Genomic DNA, 23,259 nt, shown 5'->3' with positions numbered 1-23,259 from the left:
ACTCTCTTCCTTTTCTCAGGTGGCAGGGCCATCATCACACACACTAAGAGGAGGCCCAAGAGCAGCAGGAGTCCCTGCAGCAGGTAAGGCACCACCACAAAAGCGATCATGTGGGCAGCCATAACGACAAGCGTGCTCTCGCGGCGAGAGACAGGCGGAAAGTGGGGAGGATGCAGTGGCGCTCTATCGGACGTCGGAGGAATGACGCGCCACAACAATGCTCTCCCGCGCATCGCGCGGCAAGTTCAAATTACGGGCGGGAAAAATTCGTTTTATTTTTTTTATTTTTTGGGGTTTTCGGACCATTTTGGGAATATTGGATCTCTGGACAATTATGTCTGGGTAGTGGGGATGTTCGGATATTGGGGGTCTGGATATTAGAGTGATTACTGTATATATATATATATATATATAATTATGTACATATATACTGTATTTATATATACTAGTATATGGAGTCTCTGTGTACAGTGGTAAAGTGTGCTCTTTTGTACACTGGAGAAATAGGGTTCGCTCCCTGCCGGGTAATAAACTTTGGGAGCGTTCTTCTGACCACGTATTGCTTTGGCGGACATAAGGGGTGCTGTGGTTGAACCAGTGTTGAATACTATAAAGTATGCTTGCACCCAGTCTGCTTGTGCGGGCTGATTGCACATGGTTCACAGACTATACACACATCGAAAGCCATTCCAACACTACACTCACATTTACAAGCACTTCTCACCCTACATACAATCTCTACTAGATAGCGTAAGCCACTTGGTAGAGATACATAGGCTATATTGTCCCCACTTCGGTTGGGATAGGATGGTCCTGCAGTGGACATTCAAATGGCTGATGATGATGATGATGATATGAGTATACACACACACACACACACACACACACACACACACACACAAGGTCCGTTCAGAAAGTATCTAGCCTCATTTTTTTTTTCTCACCAACCAGTTGGAGCATAGGGGTGGGGTTTTGTGTAGCACCATGCAGGACCTTCATGTGAATGAGTGATTAACGCCAGTCTCCACGAGTGACTAAGTGGCTGTTAGTCAGCCTGTGTTCATGGTAATGCATTTATGCTTGTTGCTATCCTGTGTTCGTCACGATGACTGAAAAAGTCAAACGAGGTTCCTGCATCAAAGTGGGTGATATCCAAGTTAAAACTGTCAGGGAGATCTAACAAGTTTTTGGGACTGAAGCCACTGGGGTAACACAAATAAAGGAGTGGTACAATCACTTCAAAAATGGCAGAATGTCAGTCGAGAGTGATCCTCACCCTGGGAGGCCATCAACATGCAGGAATGCTGAGTATGTGAAGAAAGTCTGTGATTTGGTCATAGGAAATCATCTTTTGGCTGTCATAGAAATTTCTAATGAGACTGGAATTAGCGATGGATCAGCAAACAAAATTTTAACGGATGATTTGGGCATGCGAAGAGCTGTCGCCAAGTTCATTCCAGAGTGCCTTTCATGTGAGCAAGCTCAGTGGATGAATGTTGCTCAAGAATGCTGGAATGTCCAAATTGTGATTAAGACATTCTGAAGACTGTTATCGCTGGAGAAGAGACTTGGGTGTACGGGTATGACCCAGAAACCAAAGCAAAGTTGTCCTAGTGAAAGCATGCAGGGTCACCTGGACTAAAAATAGCACGACCGGTCTGCAGCAAGGTGAAATGCAAGTTGACTTTTTTTTTTTTTTTTTTTTTTTTTTTGACTATCATGGTGTTGTGTATCGTTAATACGCACCAGAAGACCAGACTGTCAGCAAACATTGCTACCTCTATGTTATCCGTCATCTTCACGATGCAGTTTGGCGGTAGAGATCAAACCTTTGGAAAGCAGCAAGTTGGAGGCTGCACCATGACACTTCCCTTGCCCATTCTTCTCAAGTGATTCAAGAATTTTTGGCCAAGCACAACATCCCTTAGGTCTGTCAGGCTCCCTATTCACTAGACTGGCTCTGTGTGACTTTAAGTTATTCCCCAAACTCAGAACTCATCTGAAGAGTTCCCATTTTGAGACGAGTGAAAAGATCATGACAAATGCGATGAACCACCTGCAGGAGATACTGAAAACCAACTTTGAAAAATGTTTCAGGCAGTGGAAAGAATACTGGGCTACACTGTCAGGTTAGAAGGGGCCAACTTTGAGGGGAATTAGTGTCCTAGCTCAGCAGGTTAGCAGTTTTTTTTTTTTTTAGCCAAAAGTCAGGTATTATCTGAACAGACCCCACATATAAAGAAGAAAACAGTCTCAGCATAGGGTGTATTGTATCAAAACAGTGAATGTATGAAAGCCTTAAAAATGTATTTATCTTGTAATGTATAATAATAAGTTGCTTCAATTTTGTAGCCAGTGCTGGGGCCGACGTGCAGATTGTGCTACCTAACACAAGTGCAACACTTGATGGCAGCCACAGCTCAGACACCTCAGTCAGCACTCACTGGTTGTGGAAACAGTTAAGGTAATGTCTTTTGTGTGTGTGTGTGTGTGTGTGTGTGTGTGTGTGTGTGTGTGTGTGTGTGTGCATTTGAGGGAGTAGCCTGTAGCACCAGTCGAGGAGGGTGGTACTCCCAAGGTGGATGGTAAGCTTATGACAGGAAGAGTTGGAGCTCCCGTTTCATCAACCATCAGGACTAGCTTCTTCTGACCACCCCCCTTTGTTGAACTTTTTAAGTGTTTCAGTGACACAGAGAGTTGGCCAGCATGCTCTCCAGTACTAGTTCTTCTAACTGTCAACACCAAACTACATGCACATATACACACTACACTTCCTGTTGTCCCACGAGGAGTGCAGCAGCCCAGGGCTAGGCAAGTTAGTCCTGATATTTAAGATGAGAGTGACCTGCCTTACTCATCCCTGAGTGGCACCACATGAGCAACAAACCCCAACCATCCCTTGGACACAAACCTGCACAGGCTCAATCTGATTGGAGCACCCCAGTTACCCAGTAAACCACCAGGTGCCACAGTCTGGCTATAAGGTTACCACCTAGTGCAGTAAATGTTTTCCTTGTATTCAGGAAACCATTTGACTTATCACTCAGTGTAGTCACCCATAGGTAGAAGGAAGAGGAAAGGATGGAGGAAAGAACGACAGAAGAGGGAGTGTAAAATCAACTGTAGGCAGTAGAAAGAGGAAATAATGAAGTTCAAAATTCAACAAAAATGATGTCCCATTACCAAGTCTTGGAGTGCCCAGGGGGAGGGGGACTATCAAAGCCCCCACCATCTGCTCCTCTCCTGGTGACGGCCAAGCGAGATGACTGGGACCACTGTCTAACTCACTTCATCTTCATTTCTGCAATATTGCGGCCTTTCCTTTCTCTTTGGTGAGCACTACCTCTCCTCTAAACCTCACCCTCTCTTCCTCACTGAGACTCAGCTGTCTGAGGTGACTGATAACAAACCCTTCTCTGTATCCTTCTACTTTTCTATACTTATTTCAAAGCCAAAGTGTCTGTTGCGTATATGTACACAACAACATATCTTGCTTTTGTGTTCCTGAACTTGAATCATCTGAATTCTCTGCTTTCTAGCTTCAGCCATCCTGTCATTCTTTGACTAAATATATCTGTGGTGTCTGCTTACCCCCAGATTCTAATGACATTGAAAAGTTCTTTGACTGTCTTACATCTAAGATGGAACACATCCTATCAGTTTCTCCTTCCTCAGAAATCTCCATTCTATGTTCACCACCACCTTTGGCTCTGTTCTCCTTTCACTGATCCACCTGGTGAACAAGTCCGCATCTTTTCTATCGTTAATGACCTAGAGCAACTTGTACAGCACCCTACCTGCATCCCTGAGTTCCAACATATTTGACCTCTTCCTTACAACTAATCTTTCTGCCTACTCTGTTAATCTTTTCTCTCTGTTGGGCACCTCTGATCACAACCTTTTTACCTTAATCTGCCGGTCACTCCAGTAAGGCCTATTGACCCTCCCAAGAAGCGTTGAGTGTGGCACTTTGGAGCTGCTGATTAGGTGGCTCTCAGGCAGTACTTCTTTGACTTTCCCTGTAATGATTATTGTGTCCATGTCCATGAGCCATCTGAGTGTGCTTTATGCATTATGGAGGTTATTCTTTCAGCCATGGAAGCATACATTCCCTTCTCATATCCTTTGACTAATGCAAATAGACTTTGGTTTAATCATGTCTGTTCTGATGCTGCCCACAACAAGAAGACCTACAAAAGGTGCCAGAGTCAACCCACCCCTGAATTTCATCTCTTTTATGTATCTGCCTGGAATCATGCAAAGTCTGTTCTTCGCTTTGCAAAAAATAATTTCATTTGTTCTAAATGCAATGAACTCTCCAACTCAAATTCATCCCACTTCTTCTAGCACCTTGCCAAAAACCTTTCTAGCAACTTTACCTCATCATCCTTCCCTCCTCTTTTCCACTCCGATGCCTCTGTAGATATTTCTTCTACTGATAAAGCAGAACTCTTCGCTCAGACTTTCTCCTCCAATTCCACCTTAGATGATTTCAGTGCAATTCCTCCATCACTTCCCCTTCTCTGACTTCCTCATTTGATGTTGATGTATTTTCTGCCATCACTGGCCTCAGTGCTAACAAGGCATATGAGCCTGATGGGGTCCCATCTGTTGTCCTCAAGAACTTTGCATCAGTGCTTACACCCTGCCTAGGTAAACTCTTTCACCTTTGTCTGTCAACATGTACCTTTCTTTTTAGCTGGAAGTTTGCTCTCATTCACCCTGTCTCAAAGAAGGGTGACTATTCCCAGCCCTCTATCACCCAACAGCTTTAACATTATGTATTTCAAAAGTATTTGAGTCTATTTCACCCAGTAGCTTTAATGTCCTGTATCTCACAAGCATTTGAATCTATTCATAACAAAATAATCTTAAAGCACCTTTCCTATCACAACCTTCTTTCTGATCATCAGTATGAGTTCCGCCAGGGATGCTCTATTGGCGATCTCACCTACCTTTCAGACTCCTGGTCATCCTCATATTGCGACTTTGCCGAAAGCTTTGCCATTGTACTTGACATCTCAAAGGCTTTCTGTCGAGTCTGGCATAAATCTTTGATTTCCAAATTGCCCTGTTATGGTTGCTATCCATCTGTCGCTGCCATCATCTCCAGCTTCCTTTCTGGTTGTTCTGTAGTTGCTGTTGTAGATGGCCACTGTTCTTCTTCTAGAGCCATCAATAGTGGTGTTCCTCAGGGCTCAGTCCTATCACCAACTATTTTCCTTCAGTTCATCAGTGACCTACTGGGCTCTTTTGGAAGAGAGAGTCCTCCAAAACATATCTTGCAACAGAGGAAAAGTCTACGTCAGCGTTCAAGGCCTCGAAGGACCGGCTTACACTTCTGATGTGGGGCAATGCCATAGGCGACCTGAAGTTGAAGCCGCTTCTTGTCTACCACCCTGAGAACCCTAGGGCTCTGGTGGGGTATGTGAAAGAAAATCTTGGGGTGATTTGGAAGTCCAACAAGAAGGCCTGGCTGACTTCCGACATATGTTTGTCATATTTCCACTCGTACCTTGCTCATGTCCTGAAGAGGTATGCTTCCAGGGAGAATTTGACGAACAGATTTCTTGTGGTAGACGGCATGCCTAGCCACCCTCCTGTGATGAAGGAATGGGCAAGCTACAATGAAGTGGTGTTCCTGCCCCCCAGTACCACGTCATTGTTGCAACCCATGGACCAAGGGGTGATCGCTGCTTTCAAAGCGTATTACTTCCACCGCACTATGCAGCAGTTGATGAAGGTCTGTGACAGTGAGGATAGGATGACTGTGCAGAAGTTCTGGAAAGGGTATAACATAATTTCTTGTGGTGGTAGACAGCGTGCCTAGCCACCCTCCTGCGATGAAGGAATGGGCAAGCAACACTGAAGTGGTGTTCCTGCCCCCCAACACCACGTCATTGTTGCAACCCATGGACCAAGGGGCGATCGCTACTTTCAAAGCGTATTACTTCCACCTCACTATGCAGCAGTTGATGAAGGTCTGTGACAATGAGGATAGGATGACAGTGCAGAAGTTCTGGAAAGGGTATAACATACATCATGCCATAGAGAACATCACTGCAACATGGTGTGAAGTTAGCCAGCCCACCATGAATGGTGTGTGGTGGAAGCTGTGACCAGAGTGTGTGCACTTCTTCATCAGTTTCCCTGAGGGGATGCAAGCTCCGCTGGTGCAGCGTGTGCGGCAGGACATTGTGGAACTGTCACACGAGGCGGGCTTCGGGGAGGTTGATGAGGAGGACATGGAGGAAGTCCTCGAAAGCCACAGGGAGGAGCTCAGCAGTGAGGAACTCCTCAGTATGAAGATTCACTGGGGGTACCAGGAGGCACAGGAGGAGGAGGAGGTCGTCCCTGAAGTGCAAGCCCTCAGTATCACAATTTTGAGGGAGATGCAGACCAAGCTAGGTGAGATCATTGCGCTGATGCACACACACGACTCTCACCCAGAGCGAAGCAGGGACACAGCTAATCGGCTGGAGGAGGGGATGAAGGTGTATAGGATGATGCTGGAGGAAAAGAAGAGGTGGCCACGTAGACTACAATCACTGCCTTCTTCAGACAGGCCCCCACCACGCCAGTGACCCAGAGAGGATCTCCCCAGCTCTCGACGAGCAGAGCATCTCCCCAGCCTTCAACCAGCAGAGCATCTCCCCAACCTTCAACCAGCAGAGCATCTCCCATGCCATCAACCAGCAGAGAAACATCCAGGGTGCCCTCCCGACGAGGACGTGCTCGACACCAAGTGCTGGACCTAACCTCCAGCCGATCCCCATCTCCCGTGCCACATGTCTTCACTAAGGCACTCCTCCACTCCATCGGTGCCATCGTTGCCCCAGCCTCCATCTCTCTCACCACTTCTACCACTGTCTCTGTCTCCCTTGCCATGACATGAGCCACTGCATCTGACTCCATCGCCACCTCATCAGACTTCGGAGTGGTCTCCCTCGCCACCTCACCAGTCATTGCAGCTGTCTCCCTCTCCACCTCCTCTCTTATTGCATTGCACTGTATCATCACCCCCAGAGCCATTGCATTGCACCTCATCACCACTGCCTGAGCCATCGCATTGCACCCCATCACCACCGCCTGAGCAATCTCGTCACACCCCATTGCCACCGCCTGAGTCATCGCATTGCATTCCATCGCCAACTGCAGAGCCAGTGCATCAGTCTCCCGCTGTGATCACCCCACCTTGCCAGACTTTCCCTCCTTCTGACCCTGCCATGGAGATGGGGTTTGAGAGCTTTGAGGATGATAAGTGAGTGCTAGGGAGCACCACATGTACCCTAGCCTCGGGGGGGGGGGGGGGATGCAAGAATGATGACCAGGACTGGACATGAACTTACAAGAAGTAAGTGTTGAGGTGTTTGACATTTTCTAACGTATTTTTTATGATTTTCAGGCTTTATATGTTGGTTTTAGTGAGTAATTTACGGGTGTTAGGCTTAGGTTAGCTTCCTTTACAGCTGTTAGGCCATTTAGATTGGCTCTAAACTTGTTTTGGGGCTCATTTGGGTGGGTTTTGGACTTGTTTGGAGAGAAAACCCAAGCCTGATAAACGCTTCCAAGTACTTTACATGTTAAAAGTACCCCGATATACGGTACCCCGTCTAATGATGTGGTTTTACCTAACCATTTACATCGTCAAACTGGGGTATACCTGTATATATACTGTATATATATATATATATATATATATATATATATATATGTATATATACACATACATACTGTGGAGCCTCTTTGGTACAGTGATAAAGTGTGCGTTTTCGTACACTGAAGAACGAGGGTTCGTGCCGTGCCAGGGTAATAAACTTTGGGAGCGTTCTTCTGGTCACATACTGCATAGGCAGAGACAAGGGGTGCTGTGGTTGAATCAGTGTCGCGTACTAAAGTATGTTAGCACCCAGTCGGCTTGCGCGGGCTGATTACACTTGGTTCACAGACTACACACACATCCAAAGCCACTCCCACAACAATTACACCCACATGCACTTCTCACCCTACATACAGTCTCTACTAGACGGCCTAAGCCACTTGGTAGAGATACATTGGCTATATCGTCCCCACTTCGGTAGGGATAGGCCGGTCCTGCAGTGGACACTCAAACGGCTGATGAGATATACATACTGTACATACATACATACATAGCCTACACGCAGTAAAACCTCACTCTAACGGACTAGTATGGACCAATATGGGGCCCAAGCAGTTGTGAAAAAAGTAAAATTCTGTTAAAAGAAACATCTGAACTTCCCCTTGCAACCCAGACTCTTTCCGATATATCAGACATTAATCCAGATTGCACCAACTTCTTTTTTTTCATTAGCACTGTTGCATCATTACTTATTATCGAACTTGTAGCAGTAATCTACATCCTCAAAAAAGTCAAAATCCTGACCCACTCCAATGCCCATCCAAAGCCCATCATCAAGGTCACGATGACCACCCAGTGCCCATCCAACGCCCACCATCAGGGTCATGACAACCATCTAAAGCCCATCCAGCATCCATCATCAAGGTCATGACAACCACCCAATGCCCATCCGGTGCACATCATCAAGGTCACGACAAATAACCCAATGGCCATCCAGCACCCATCATCAAGGTCATGACAACCTACCTGAACATCCTCATCCTTCACCAACCCTCTGCCCAAGGTAGACTGAGGTCAGGCAGTCCAGACTGCTTCTGTCTGTGTCAGACTTTTCTTGATATATTCATAGAAAAACTGTTACAGTGGCAGCAGATATTCTAATGAATGTACCGAGTGGTATGATGACTCAAAACTCCCGATGTACCAAAAAAAAATGTGGAGTTTGGTACATGTTGATGAAAATTGGTACAATTTTGACAACAAAAAGTTTGTAAGTGACAACACTGATTAGAATATCAGTAGCTTTACTTTTGCAGTACAGTATTTACTTACATTATTGCTTTATTATTGTACTCTGAATGGTAATACTTTTTTTTTTTCAGTGGACCAAACAACGCACAGTTTTCACAGACAGATGTGGCTCGAGTGAATGTTACAGGATTGACCAAAGGAAAGTATGTTTTTGGCCTAACTATTTGGAATGGTGAAGAATCGAAAAATACCACAGATAATGTCACTGTTACTGTTATCCAAGGTAAATTTTGTGGATTGTTTTTGATCTTGTTATTATCATACTGTAATGGGTTAATGGTAGGTGCGAGCAACCGTCATCCACTCACTTGATTAGTTATCTTTAGATGACTCTACACTGTGTGACAAGCCAAATGGGTTTCTGTAGACCAGAAAACCCCTTACTACATTGGGTTTTAATCATGTAACCAAATTCCATGTGTTCCCTGGATGTCATGGAAGTGACAAAAAGCGTTTGTGTAGGTTTAGTGACATGCCCAAAAATGAATATTTAAAAAATGAACAAAAAGACTCAGAATTAGGTGGATCAGCAGTTGATGGCCAAAGACCGGACACAGGACATTCAGTATATGGCAAGTTAAGATGTAAGGAGTGCAAATGATGAACTCAAACAGAGGTAGATAATGCTTGTGCTTCAAGATACAAAAGTGGAAATATATTTGTAGATTGGCTGAGGTTGGGTAGGTGTGCTGAAGTGGAGGAGATTGACATAGCAAAGGATGATGCAGTATATGTATTGTTTGTAAGAGATGGAAGGAGAATAGTTGGGAGTGTAGATCAGTTGGAATGTATGACTAAGAATGAAAGTAGGAATACACACATGGGTAGCTGTATGGGCACATACTCCAATTGAGGACTGAGCAACTGGAGTAGCAGCAGAGTTCTGGGAGATTGTATGCTTGAGGAAGTTTGATTGTATTGAGAGAGTGTTTCTGATGTACCAACTGAAGTGAATGGGAATGGTAGTGCCCTGCTGGATGCTTGTACCAGGAAGGGCTTGGTAATTGCTGATAACTTTTTCAGGCACAGACTAATTCATGGGATGTTGTTGTTGAGCAGCCCCAGTCTTTCTGGCTGAACAAAGCCATCAACCACAGGCAAGCAACTGCCCCTCAAGGACCACCCCATGCAGTGAATCGATGCTTCATTGTGGCACACAGCGCCAGGTGTGGGGGAGAGTATGGAGGTTTGGTTCCTGGATGGTTGCCACATTTGTGTCTCCACCCTGGTAACAGTGGCACCATAGTAGGCTCCACACCACCCCATTATGTGGGTATATGATCAGCTGGATTACAGGAAACCATTAGGCTTGTCACTCAATGTAGTTATGTGAAGTGGACAGAAGGGTAATAAAAGTAGCAGGAAAGATGGGAGGAATAGAATGATAAATGTGGAGGAAGAAGTGGACTGCTCTACATCACATGAGTGGATGATAGTCACCACCACCTACCACCTATTGTATGTATGTCGAGTGATAAGAAAGGTGAGAAATGAGTTGGCTGTGTAAATGTGCATGGACAATCAGATGATATATAGTGTCTAGGGAATTGGAGAGTGGCTTGCTTGATCACGATGTAGTCATGTCATAGGCAGAGGGAAGTACAGGCTGAGGAAGACAGTTCCAAAGTTGACCTTTTGAGGTCTAGTTAACTCTTGCATTAGAAAGCTGGACAGAATAGGAGTGAGAGTGTGCTGCCAAAGGGAAATACCTCAGGAAATCTCTCATCATTTACCCAAATAAACACATAGGTATCACAGCCATCCAGAACCCCCATTCAGTCCTTCATGAACCCCCAGCAGACTTTCATCCCTCAAAATTGCCCTTCCCACAGAGATACAAGCACACCTGTCCAGACTACACTGTGTCTGTCAGCCTTCCCTGCTTCTGTGCCAACACAAAATACAGCTCCCGAACAATCCACTGTTTGTTCACTGTAATGCAACCCTGTACACCACAGCACACTTACTAAATTCATAGACTGTGCTTTCACAGTACTGATAATCTTTCAACATAACTTCAGTGAAAGATCTGTGGGAATGCTTAGCTAAAATGACAAAACTTCATGCAGTCTACTGGGTTTATGTTCAGATGGAATTGGATCACAACAGCAATAACATACTGCCAGCTGAGTTTGCATTTTGTTGTATATATCATGTAAGTGAGAGTTTAATATATTAAGTTGTCCATCAGTTCATCATTATCCTTTTTTATCATGCTAATCATGTTTCCCATTAATAAATGGGGCAGGCTTGATCCAGAATTATGAAAAAGAAAGCAAGAAGTATGAGAGCTATCAGCAGAGTGCCCACTCGCCCACTCATTTGGAAAATACATTAATTTAGTCATCATTCAGGCCTTGAAAATTCTTGGCTCCACCCCACAAGGAATGTGCCACACACCATATACTTCATAACATTAAGTCCCTTCCAGTTCTTCAGGTGATATGAAAATAACACTATGATTGAAACTGTTATACAGTTTGTAACCAACACATCTGTATGTGCCTATTTGTCAGATACAAACCAAGCACCAGTGGCCAGAGCTGGGGGTGACCAGAGTGTGAAGCTACCAGTGTCAGTAGTGGTAGTGGATGGGTCTGGCTCCAGTGATGATGTGGCTGTGACCCGGTGGTTGTGGGAGAAAGACCCAGCTTCTCTTGCTGCAGGCACTGTCATCAATGCATCACACACCACACCTGTCCTCATGGTATGTCGATAAACTTTCATACTGTCACTTTTTTTTTTTTTGGATATATATATATTTATATATATATATATATATCCATCATCCAATCCTAAATTGTCCCATGAGGAGCGTAGGAGCCGGGGTTAGGCATGTTGGTCATGACATTTAAGATGAGAGTGACCAGCCTCACTCATCCCTAAGTGGCATTACGTGAGCAATAACCCCAACCATCCCTTGGATATAAACCTTCACAGGCTCAATCTGATAGGAGTTCTGTAATTACCCACTAAACCACCAGGCACCAAAACTTGGTTATATGGTTAACACCCAGCATAGTAAATGGTGTCCTGGTGTACAGGAAACCATTTGGCTTGTCACCCAGTGTAGAGTCACCCACAGGCAGAAGGAAGAGGAAAGAATGAAGGAAAGGCAGAAGAGAGGGTGCAAGGTCACCCGTAGGCAGAAGGACAAGGAAAGAATGAAGGAAAGGAAGACAGAAGAGGATGGAAGAAAAGAAGGATGGAGGAGAGGAAAGGGCATACCCGAGAGCAGCACTACATCAAGTGAGTGGATGGTGAGTGCCCCCACCTACCACCAATATATATATAGATATATATATATATATATGGAGCCTCTATGGTACAGTGGTAAAGTGTGTGTTTTCATGCACTGAAGAACGAGGGTTTGCGCCCTGCCTGGGTAATAAACTTTGGGAGCATTCTCCGGCCACGTACTGCATTGGCGGACACAAGGGGTGCTGTGGTTGAACCAGTGTCGTATACTATAAAGTATGCTTGCGCCCAGTCGACTTGCGTGGGCCAGTTACACTTGGTTCACAGACTACACACGCATCCAAAGCCACTCAAACACTATAATTACACTTACAAGCACTTCTCACCCTACATACAATCTATACCAGACAGCCTAAGCCACTTGGTAGAGATATATTGGCTGTATTGTCCCCGCTTCGGTCGGGATAGGCCGGTCCTGCAGTGGACACTCAAACGGCTGATGAGTTGAGATGAGATGATATATATCTATATATATACAGTAAAATCTCAAATTTCAACAGTTTAGAATTCGATGAATCAAATTTCGATGGAATTTGAGTGGTCTGCCTACCTTACTTTTTTATGCAAATTTGCGTCTTTCGATGCTCTGAGGGCCAGACTCCAACCAAAACAAGCAAAGATAATATTTATGATGCAAACCAAAATGCTAGAAGTGAAGGAAAATGATAAAAAAAGTATGAACCTAACCTAATAACATATGTGACATGTGCTCTCAGGGCCAGACTCCAACCAAAACAAGCGAAGATAATATTTTTGATGCAAACCAAAATGCTAGAAGTGAAGGAAAATTATAAGAAAAAGTATGAGCCTAACCATATGTGGACATGCATTTCACTGCAATTTAGTTGTATGTATTTTCTTTGTATTTTCATCGCAACTTACCTGTTTCAAGATGGCAAGCAAGAGTGGTTCTTTGGGTAGCAGTGGTAATGTACGAGAGCAGCCTGGCACCTCTAAATCTTCGCAGCCAAAGGAGAAATGGCAATACAGGAAAGGGCAGAAATACACCAAGTATACACTTGCTGACAGTATGGAATACAATGCAGAACTACAGTTAGTTAACCACAGTTATAGTTCATAAAGTTTATAGGAGGTGTGGGCAAAAAATCATGGTTTTAGGGAGTTAGGTTCAGAGGCCCCGAACCCAAACTAATTTTTCCCATAAGAAGTTCAGTTTAAATTTCGATTATTTGAATTTCATGGTGATTTTTAGGAACATATGTCCATCAAAATTTGAAATTTCACTGTATATATATATATCTATCTATCTATTGCCAGACGCCTCAATCCCGTTTGGGGTGGCCACAAACAAATCGCCTCCAAGTCGCCCTGTCCCCCGCCATTTCACTCCCCTGCTCCCAACTCACACACCCCTTTCTCATATACCTCTCCACCCCATCCCTCCATCTCATCCTCGGCCTCCCCCTCCCTCTTTCCCCCTCCACCTCACTCACATACACTCTCTTTGTCAGTCTTTCACCCTCCATCCTCTCCACATGGCCAAACCACCTCAGTGTGTTCCTTATAATGCTTCCTATCACATCCACATCAACACCACAACGCTCCTTTATATCCTCATTCATCAGCCTGTCTCTCCATGTGACTCCACAGGCTCCTCTTAAATAACTCATTTCCACTGCTCTCACTCTTGACTTGTGTCCTTCCAACAACGTCCAAGCTTCACTTCCGTACGTTAGAGTTGTATCACAATACTGTCATGTAGTAACTTTTTCACTTGCATGCTCACTTCCCTGTTTCTTATCACTGCTTTCAAAGAACCAGCAACCTTTCTTCCCTGCTGTACCCTTTCAAGCACTTCACCCTCCAAACCTCCATCCTTACTCTTCACATTACCCAAGTACTTAAACGTACTCACATTTTCCAATTCCTCACCATATATATATATATATATATATTTATATATATACAGTATATATAGATATATAGATATATATATATAAATAATATATACTGTATATATATGAGTACGATGAAGTACTTGGGTAGTGTGATGAGTAAGGATGGAAGTTTGGAGGGTGAAGTACCAGTAAGGGTACAGCAAGGAAGAAAGGTTGCTGGTCCCTTGAAGGCAATGATAAGAAACAGGGGGGTGAGCATGGAAGTGAAAAAGTTATTACATGACAGTATTGTGATAGCAACTCTAGCAAATGGAAGTGAAGCTTGGACGTTGTTGGAGGGACACAAGTCAAGAGTGAGAGCAGTGGAAATTAGTTATTTGAGAGGATGGAGAGACAGACTGACAAATAAGGATGTGAAAGTGTTGTGGCGTGGATGTGGACGTGATAGGAAGTGTTAGGAGAAACACATTGAGGTAGTTTGGCCATGTGGAGAGGATGGAGAGTGAGAGACTGATGAGGAGAGTGTATGTGAGTGAGGTGGAGAGGAAGAGAGGGAGGGGAAGGCAAAGGATGAGATGGAGGGATGGAGTGGAGAGGTATATGAGAGAGGGGTATGTGAATTGGGAGCAGGGTAGTGAAATGGCGGGGGACAGGGTGACGTGGAGGCGATTTGTTTGTGGCCACCCCGTATAAGGGATTAAGGCGTCTGGCAATATATATATATATATATATATATATATATATATATATATATATATACACACAGTAATCACTCCAATATCCGACGTAATAGAGCCATAGGTAGGTCCGGATATTGGTTCTGTCCGGATATTGGGCCCCAGCTTATGGACTTGTACTTATGGACCCTAACTCAGAGAAACACCTATACAACTCCCTCTGGAGATGCATAGCACCTATTTAAGACCCAAATCACACCAATAAGGCACATAAATGACTGGAATAAATGCAAAAGAAACATAAAATGAGGGTTTAGAAGTAGGTTCATACAATAATAAACATTCTGGTGACTGGCTCCTGAACTGGTACTTATGGACCCTAACCTAGCCTAACTCAGAAAAACACCTTCCTACTGCACACGCTTAGTTCCTAACACCCTATTCACACCAATAAAGGACATTAAAGAATGAAATGAGGTAAGTATAGTATGGAAAAAAGTACAGTATGAAACATTCTTATGTTCGGATGGTGGGGATGTTCGGATATTGGGCATCCGGATATTAGAGTGATTACTGTATATATATATATATATATATATATATATACCTGTATATATCTATTTACAGTATGTATATATATATATATATATATATATATATATATATATATATACCTGTATATATCTATCTCTATCTATCTATTTACAGTATGTATATATATATATATATATATATATATATATCCCTACGTGTCAAGTGGGGTTGGTGGAGGATTAGTGCCCCTCCCTGTAAAACAATTAACTCTAAGCCCTTGGCCACCCCGTTTGGGATACATGGCGTCTGGCAATGATGATATATACAGTAGAAGTCCGATTTTTCGGCATCTATGGGACCAGGCAAGTGCCGAAATATCAAAATTGCCGAATTATCGAAAACCCTACCCACTCAGTACCTTATATGTTTCGGTGAACACTATCATCATTACTCATACCATTACAAATGTGTTTGGAGAGAGTACTGTATACTGTTTGATACTGTACAATACTGTAATGAATACAGTACTATACAGTGGAAGCTCGATTATCCAGCTTTCGGTATATCCAGGCCCTGACCCAATGGTTCTGTGGTAATTCATAGAATTATCCGTACGATAGCTCCGGTTTAAACAGGAAGCATCCAGTTTCTAGGGAGAGAGGCATGGATAAACCAGAGTCTTGCTCACCCTGCCCCCACCCACACCTCCTGCTCACAACTCGATCACAAGGGTGGTAGGATGGAGTTTGGTGAGGCAACTGTTACTCCTGACGTAGCCTAACCTTGCTAACTCGATCACAAGGGTGGTAGGATGGAGTTTGGTGAGGCAACTGTTACTCCTGACGTAGCCTAACCTTGCTTAACTACTTAATAATTTAACCTAACCTGACCTAACCTGGGCTCCAGTTGGGAAATTGGGAAACTAAATCCATTTTTGTGTACGATGAGTTTCATCCATTATGCCCGAAGCAATCGTAGGTACGGCTTAAAGAACGTGATAAAAGAGAAAATCTTTCAGCAAGAGAAGGTAATTTACTACCCTCAAAATAGAAAAACACAGAAAACAAACTGGAGGAATATGAAGTGAATTGGTGAGGTCTTTAGGCTGTATGCTTAGACGAAAAGTAATGGGTTTCCTAGTTTTAGGGAACGAAATGAAACAAGAATGTCTGCTAATCAGAAAAAAAAAAAAATACTCATCTCATGTGTTCTCGTAAGTTAGCATTGAGTTCTGCATTTTTCGTTAGGTATCGCGCCTCCCAACACATTTCGGACCAACAGAGCATTGTTATTTCTTCCTCTTACATTTACTGTTCACTCTTTTGTTCGTTCCTAAGTGTACTGTATGTGTGAAAGAGAGAATTAATACAAACAATAATGCATTCCATTAACCCCATCATAGCTGTCAGCCTCGAACAATGCTTTACTGTACCGGTGTCAGGGATGTTGGGTTAGAGAGCTATAAAAAACTGCGAACAATTATGGGAAGGGAACGAAGGTCACTGGTATGTTTTCACGACCCTCCTCTACCATCTCAAACAGTCAGGCGGCCTGCCACTTCATCTCAGATGTTTTCGCCGATATGTTTAAATGCTAATGTAACATGCACCCTAATTATGAGTAAGTTTCTTCCAATATGCCGGAAACAAACGTAGGTAAGGCTTAAGGAACGTTATGATAATAAGAAAACAAACTAGAAAAATACAAAAACAAACTAGAGAATATGAATTGAATTGGTAAGGTTATTAGGGTGTATGCTTGGACGAAAATTTAAGAGTTTCACAATTATAGGGGACGAAATGGAACAATTATGTTTACTAATAAGAAAAAATACTTTCATCTCAAGTGTTCTTGTAAGGTGGCATTCAGTTCCACATTCATTGTTCGATGTCGCTTCCCAACACATTTCGGACCGACAGAGCATACAGTTATTTCTGCTCCTTACAGTTAAGTGTACATTTATTGCACATTCTTTTGTTCGTGTATGTGTGAAAGAGAGAGTATTGATACAAACAATAATGTATTCCATTAACCCCTTATGGCTGTTAGCCTTGAACAATGCTTTACTGTACCGGTGTCAGTAACGTTAAGTTAGGGAGAGCCATAAAAACTGCGAACAATTATGGGAAGGGAACCAAGGTCACTGGTATGTTTATACGACCCTACTCTACAATCCCAAACAGCTCGGCGGTCCTTTCATCCCAGATGTTTTCGCCAATATGTTTAAATACTAAAGTAACATGCACCCTAACTTTATGTTTAAATTCTAATGTAACATGCCCCCTAATTTTCTTTCACGAATCATAACAAATCACAAGATGGGTTTAGGGAGGAGGGGAAAAAGCCAGGTGTACCAAACGAGTCTTTTCACATCTGTAAGAAAAAGAAACTGACTTTATAACTTTGAAAAAATGGTTTCAAGGTCTGCCACGGGAGTACACAAATTTCTGAACTCACGAACATTGAGTATTTGAGGGGGTAAACATACGCTTTGCTGTAAGCAGTAAAAGCACCTTACCAAATCAGTTCATCCTGATAGTCTGTTATATTTTTCTGATTATTTCTGGGTTGGTAAATAAACATTTCTTGTTAAATCTTTCCCCGCTGTTTTTATCTGTTCTGGTGTGACGACTCTTTGATTCGTTAACGTAATGGCAGAAGACACTGTTCTAATCTAAGTGTTTAAACCTGGCCTAACCTAGCTTAACTGCACCTAATAATGTAACCTAACCTAATCTTCAGTTGGGAAGTTGGGAAACGAAGTCCACATTTGAGTACGATGAGTTTCGTCCATTGTGCTGGAAACAATCGTAGGTACAGCTTTAGAACGTGACGATACTAACAGGGAGGAAATCTTTCAGTAAGAAAACGTGATTTACCGAACTGAATATAGTCTGAAAAATACTGAAACAAGCTGGAGGAATATACATTGAACTGGAAAGGTCTTTCTGGTACTTAAGTGTACATTTACCGGTAAATAAATCAGTCTAACAGTTTGTCCTCTCTTTATGCTATAGGAGAAAGAGCTAGCCTCTGAGCTTCATGGCAGTGGTAAACTCGTTCCATCACTTTCACTATCTCACTCACTAAGGCGGGTAAAGGCGGGTAGCTAGCTGGCGAGCCTCATGGAGAATTTCAAGACTGACGAAAAAAATCGGAGAATCTGCCGAACGATCGGAGATTTTCGTAAATGGGACTATTTCTCAAAACTGCCGAAATGTCAGATTTGCGGGGGAATTGGATGCCGAAATATTGGACTTTTACTTATACCTTGATCCCAATTAACGCACCTATATGGTGGATGTGCGAGCGCGCGCTATTTGATATCGCACTAATTGAAACATATCTTATGGGGAAAAATTCATTTGGTGGATGAGTGACTCTAACTTTAGGGGTTAAACTTTTAAACACTGATAATTACCCTAGTACTATATAATAGTATACATACATACACGCACATGTGTACACAAACCCTCGATGAGCTGGTCTAAACCGGTTTGCCCCCTTCCCCTCTCTCTCTCATAAATAATACGAAGTATTACGTACCCAAATCGCACTAAAATCATACTAGACTGACTGAAAGTGTTATTTAATATTATACTGTGAATTACTGTGATAAAATACAAGTGATTTAGTGATATTTTTGCAATAATCGAAGAAGCCATATGCTAAGCGCATTGGCAAGCGAACGTTTTGTGGTTGCAATCTGTGTAGCTATGCTATGAAATGACTCGTGACATTATATCAGTAAGTTTTATAAAAGTAAGTGGTAATAAAAGTCATTCATGGTTTGATAAAGTTTGTCATGATTTTCCTCACATCATTACTGTTTCGCTAAAGTCTAAGATAAACACTGGAATATCGTAACAAAATCATAGGAGACTGGCTAGAAGTGTTTTATTTTTATTATTATTGGTGGATGAGTGACTCCAGCTTTGGAGGTTAAACTTTTAAACACTGACAATTACCCTAGTACTAAATGCACGTAATGGTATACATACACAAACGCACATGTGTACACATACCCTCGATGAGCTGGTCTAAACTGGTTTGCGCCCTCCCCCCTTTCTCTCGTATATATGAAGTAATACGTACCCAAATTGCACTAAAATCATACTAGAGTGGCTGAAAGTGTTAATTTATATTATACTGTAAATTACTGTGATAAAATTCAAGTGATTTAGCGATATTTTTTCAATAATCAGAGAAGTCATGATGCTAAGCACATTAGTTAGCGATCATTTTTGCGGCTGCAAACTGTGCAGCAGTGCTATGAAATGACTCATGACATTATATCAATAAGTTTTACAAAAGTAAGTGGTAATAAAAAAGTCATTCATGAAGTTTTATAAAGTTTGTCATGATTTTCCTCTTATCACTACTGTTTCGCTAAAGTCTAGCATAAACACTGGAATATCGTAATAAAACCATACGAGACTGGCTAGAAGTGTTTTTATATTTATTTATTATTATTATTGTAATTACTGTGATGAGGTAACGTTGCAGTAACCCTAGTTTGTACGGAAAAAAATCTTGTGGTTTGGTGGAAATTTCCATCTTGTCAGACGATCAAGATACACCTTGTATTCTCTCAGATCATTTTCTGAGCCTGGAGTGTATACGGACAAACAGTTTGTTGCAAATGATAGTAGAAAGATTGAAGTTTGTCTAACAAAAATATTAGCTCTTGAGATTAACCCGAGGCATCCCGCCGATGTATGGGTACGTTGCAACATTTTGCATTTGCCAGTCCTGTCGACGTACTGGTACATCGTGCAATTGCAAGGTTCATAATTTGCACAGTTTTCAATTTTCGCGCGTGATTTTTCATATGTATACATGGGACACCTTACTCTATTCCTCTACAAGATGCCAAGCAGGGACAATGCTTTACAGCGCATAACCTCCCCCCCCTCCTGCATGCCATTGTCTCGGCAATTCACCTGTTACCAGTGACCTGGCCAATAAAGACATTTAGGGCCAGAGTGATTCCCCAATCGATGACAGTGTGGAGGACAAAGTTTACATAGTATTAGAGGAAGAAACAGCCAGAAATGAGGATCAGGTAATATGGCAAAAAAAGGTCAGGTATGGTGATGAGTTAGTGAGTGAAACAATGCTTATAATGCCTATATTACTGTTTGAAAACCAATATACTCTTGTACTACATATAAATTCGTACCAAGTAAATAAATAAATACCGTTTATGAGTGGTGTGAAATAATTACCCTCCCATAGAACTCGTTTTCTTTGGTGCCAGCCTGTTAGAAAACCCAGTAAGGTAAGGAGGTACTGCTACCTTGATCGAGTATTTTAAACCTCAGGTGAGCGATTTCTCTATGAATTTTCGATGTTTCTCACTAAAAGCGGAGGTTTTAGCCAAAAAAAAAATTTTTTCGGAAATACCTCGGGATTGGGGGGTGTCGGAGGTGCGAAATAGCTCGGGACGTGACGGGTTAAGGATAAGTGGGATAAAACCTGAGTTGAAGAAACACCATTTTTTTCCTATATCTCCGCACTGAGCACATTTCAGTAGGCTGTCATGGCTGCTGCAACAAAAAGTTTAAGGCGTCTGCAGCAGCCAAAATTAGGCTGATCTGCATTATGGAGAGCTCTCCTGGTGTTGCTGGCATCGATGTAACCTCCTCTTGTCTCACCTCCTGTAATGCATCCTTGACAGATGCTGCAGTAATCACATCTTCTGCTGTGGTGGCTTCACCAGCATTATTAATCTGAGACGTTGTGGATATCAAGAGACAGCTCGCACTATTTGGGAATCACACTATTTGATCATGCGCTAATTGAGACCTAGGTGTATATATATATATATATATATATATATTTATATACTGTATATATATATATATATATATATATATATATATATATATATATATATATATATATATATATATATATATATATATATATATATATACTGTGTATATGGAGGGATGGGGTGGAGAGGTATATGAGAGAGGGGGGTGTGAGTTGGGAGCAGGGCAGTGAAATGGCGGGGGACAGGGCGACTTGGAGGCGATTTGTTTGTGGCCACCCCAAACGGGATTGAGGTGTCTGGCAATAGATAGATAGATAGATATATATATACCTGTATATATCCATCTGTCCATCCATCATCCAATCCTATTAGGAACCCGGGGCTAGGCAAGTTGGTCCTGACATTTAAAATGAGAGTGACCAGCTTCACTCATCCCTGAGTGGCATTATGTGAGCAATAAATGCCAGCCACTTCTTGGATATAAACTTACACAGGCTCAATCCAATTGGAGCGCTTTAATTACCCACTAAACCACAAGGCGCCATAATTTGGTCATATGGTTACCACCCAGCGTAGTAAATGGTTTCCTGGTGTACAGGAAACCATTTGCTTGTCACCCATTGTAGTCACCCACAGGCAGAAGGAAGAAGAAAGAATGCAGGAAAGAAAGACAGAAGAGGGAGTGTAAAGTCACCTGTAGGCAGAAGGACGAGGAAAAAATGAAGGAAAGAAGAATGGAGGAAAGGACAGGGCAGACACCTGAGAGCAGCACTACATCAAGTGAGTGGATGGTGAGTACATATATATATATATATATATATATATATATATATATATATACTGTATATATATATATGTTTTTTACGCTCTTGACCAGGAATCGAACCCTAGACCTCTAGATAGAAGTCAGGCACTGATGCTACTCCACCACAGTGTGATAAAAGTTGAGAACACCTGATTTTTTTGACGAACCAGGTAAATACATTGTGGGAGGATATATTTAAATCACAACACATTAGGATTATTTCTTAGCCCCACGCAACTCGGCAAGCAACAGAGCAGTTTTAATCTATCCCAGACACAACACGAGCGTCTTTATATGTTGGAGAGAGACACATTACACACGTGTAAAGTGTATGTCTCCAACACCAACAGTAAGGGATATGGTGGATGAGTGTTTGAGGAAGAAAAGTTTGGAAGTTGGTGAGTAAGTGAGGCTAAGGGACTGACAAGAAACCTAGCTGGCTGGGTGAACTTTGTGTGGAGAAGTGCCTAACCAGGGATTTGGTACTTCTTTCTAAAGTGACAGCGTTTGTATTGACTCTGTCAGATAGGTATATGTGCATCTACAGAATGTGATGAAATTTTTTTGGCCTATCTTATGGGGCCAGGATTCCATGGGCTGGAATGATGAGTGAATAGAAGCATGGCCCATTGACTTAGGCAAACTTAGGCTGTCTGGATGTTGCTACTTCTCACCCTGCCCTAGGGTGGGAAAGGTCTGGATGATGATGATGATTTTACATAACATGCAGTAGTTGTTTAATTGTATTAGAAAAAATTACCTTTTTTATTTTCAGTTCTTATTTTTCATTCAGCATCATATTGCACTATGCAGCATTATTTTCTAAAACTGTCGGGAAACTAAAGCCAAAAGTTCTCAAATAACTGCTGCCTATTTTTTTTTTTTTTTTTTTTTTCAAATTCTGACACTGGTGATGGACAGTGCGATCACTGCTACTGTGTGCCCGTTAACTGGGTGGAGAGACGCAAGTGCTGTAGTATGATACTATCCACAAGGGAACATTCGTTCAGTGCATGGGCCAGTCCTGCTTGCCTGCAGTTGATTGGTCTGCATGACCAGACTGGGGTTGATCTACTACTGCTAAGAAACATAGCTTCTCCTTCCTCCTCATATCACTCAGATGAGATTTGCTGTCACTGGAAACAATGACTTTTTTTTTTTTTTTTTTTTTTTTTTTTTTTTTACCAAGCAAAATGGAGATGGTCCCATGTATTGAGGAGGAAATGCAGGCTAGAATCTGCATGGGTTGCTCATATTAAGTGAACAGACAAAATATCTGTAACTCTGGGGAAAGGTTCCCTGGCCTGGATGGTGTCAAATAGTGGGATCATTTCTGAAGGTTAGCTCAGTTTTCACAAAGTACAACTTAATGGAGTTTTGGCCATGCAGAATCCTGTTTTTGGTTGGTTAAAAGAAACTGAGCCTGAATTTTCTGC

At 42.5% G+C, this 23,259-nt stretch overlaps 1 protein-coding gene across 1 annotated transcript in view; it reads left to right on the top strand.

Moving 5' to 3' along the window:
• Nucleotides 1–23,259, top strand: part of LOC145404717 (dyslexia-associated protein KIAA0319-like protein) — a 138,487-nt gene that overhangs the window by 88,103 nt on the left and 27,125 nt on the right. The window contains exons 10-12 of the mRNA XM_080276268.1: nucleotides 2,357–2,464; nucleotides 8,983–9,134; nucleotides 11,428–11,618. Of these exons, the coding sequence (XP_080132394.1) occupies nucleotides 2,357–2,464; nucleotides 8,983–9,134; nucleotides 11,428–11,618 (451 nt within the window). The remainder of the gene's footprint in view (nucleotides 1–2,356; nucleotides 2,465–8,982; nucleotides 9,135–11,427; nucleotides 11,619–23,259) is intronic.

This window comes from Coenobita brevimanus, chromosome 64 (genome assembly GCF_032717465.1).
Source record: "Coenobita brevimanus isolate Jiangsu-jjx chromosome 64, ASM3271746v2, whole genome shotgun sequence".
NCBI classification, from domain to species: domain Eukaryota; kingdom Metazoa; phylum Arthropoda; class Malacostraca; order Decapoda; family Coenobitidae; genus Coenobita; species Coenobita brevimanus.
The sequence above is the reverse complement of the archived record's forward strand: the minus strand, read 5'-3'. Positions and strand labels throughout refer to the sequence as shown.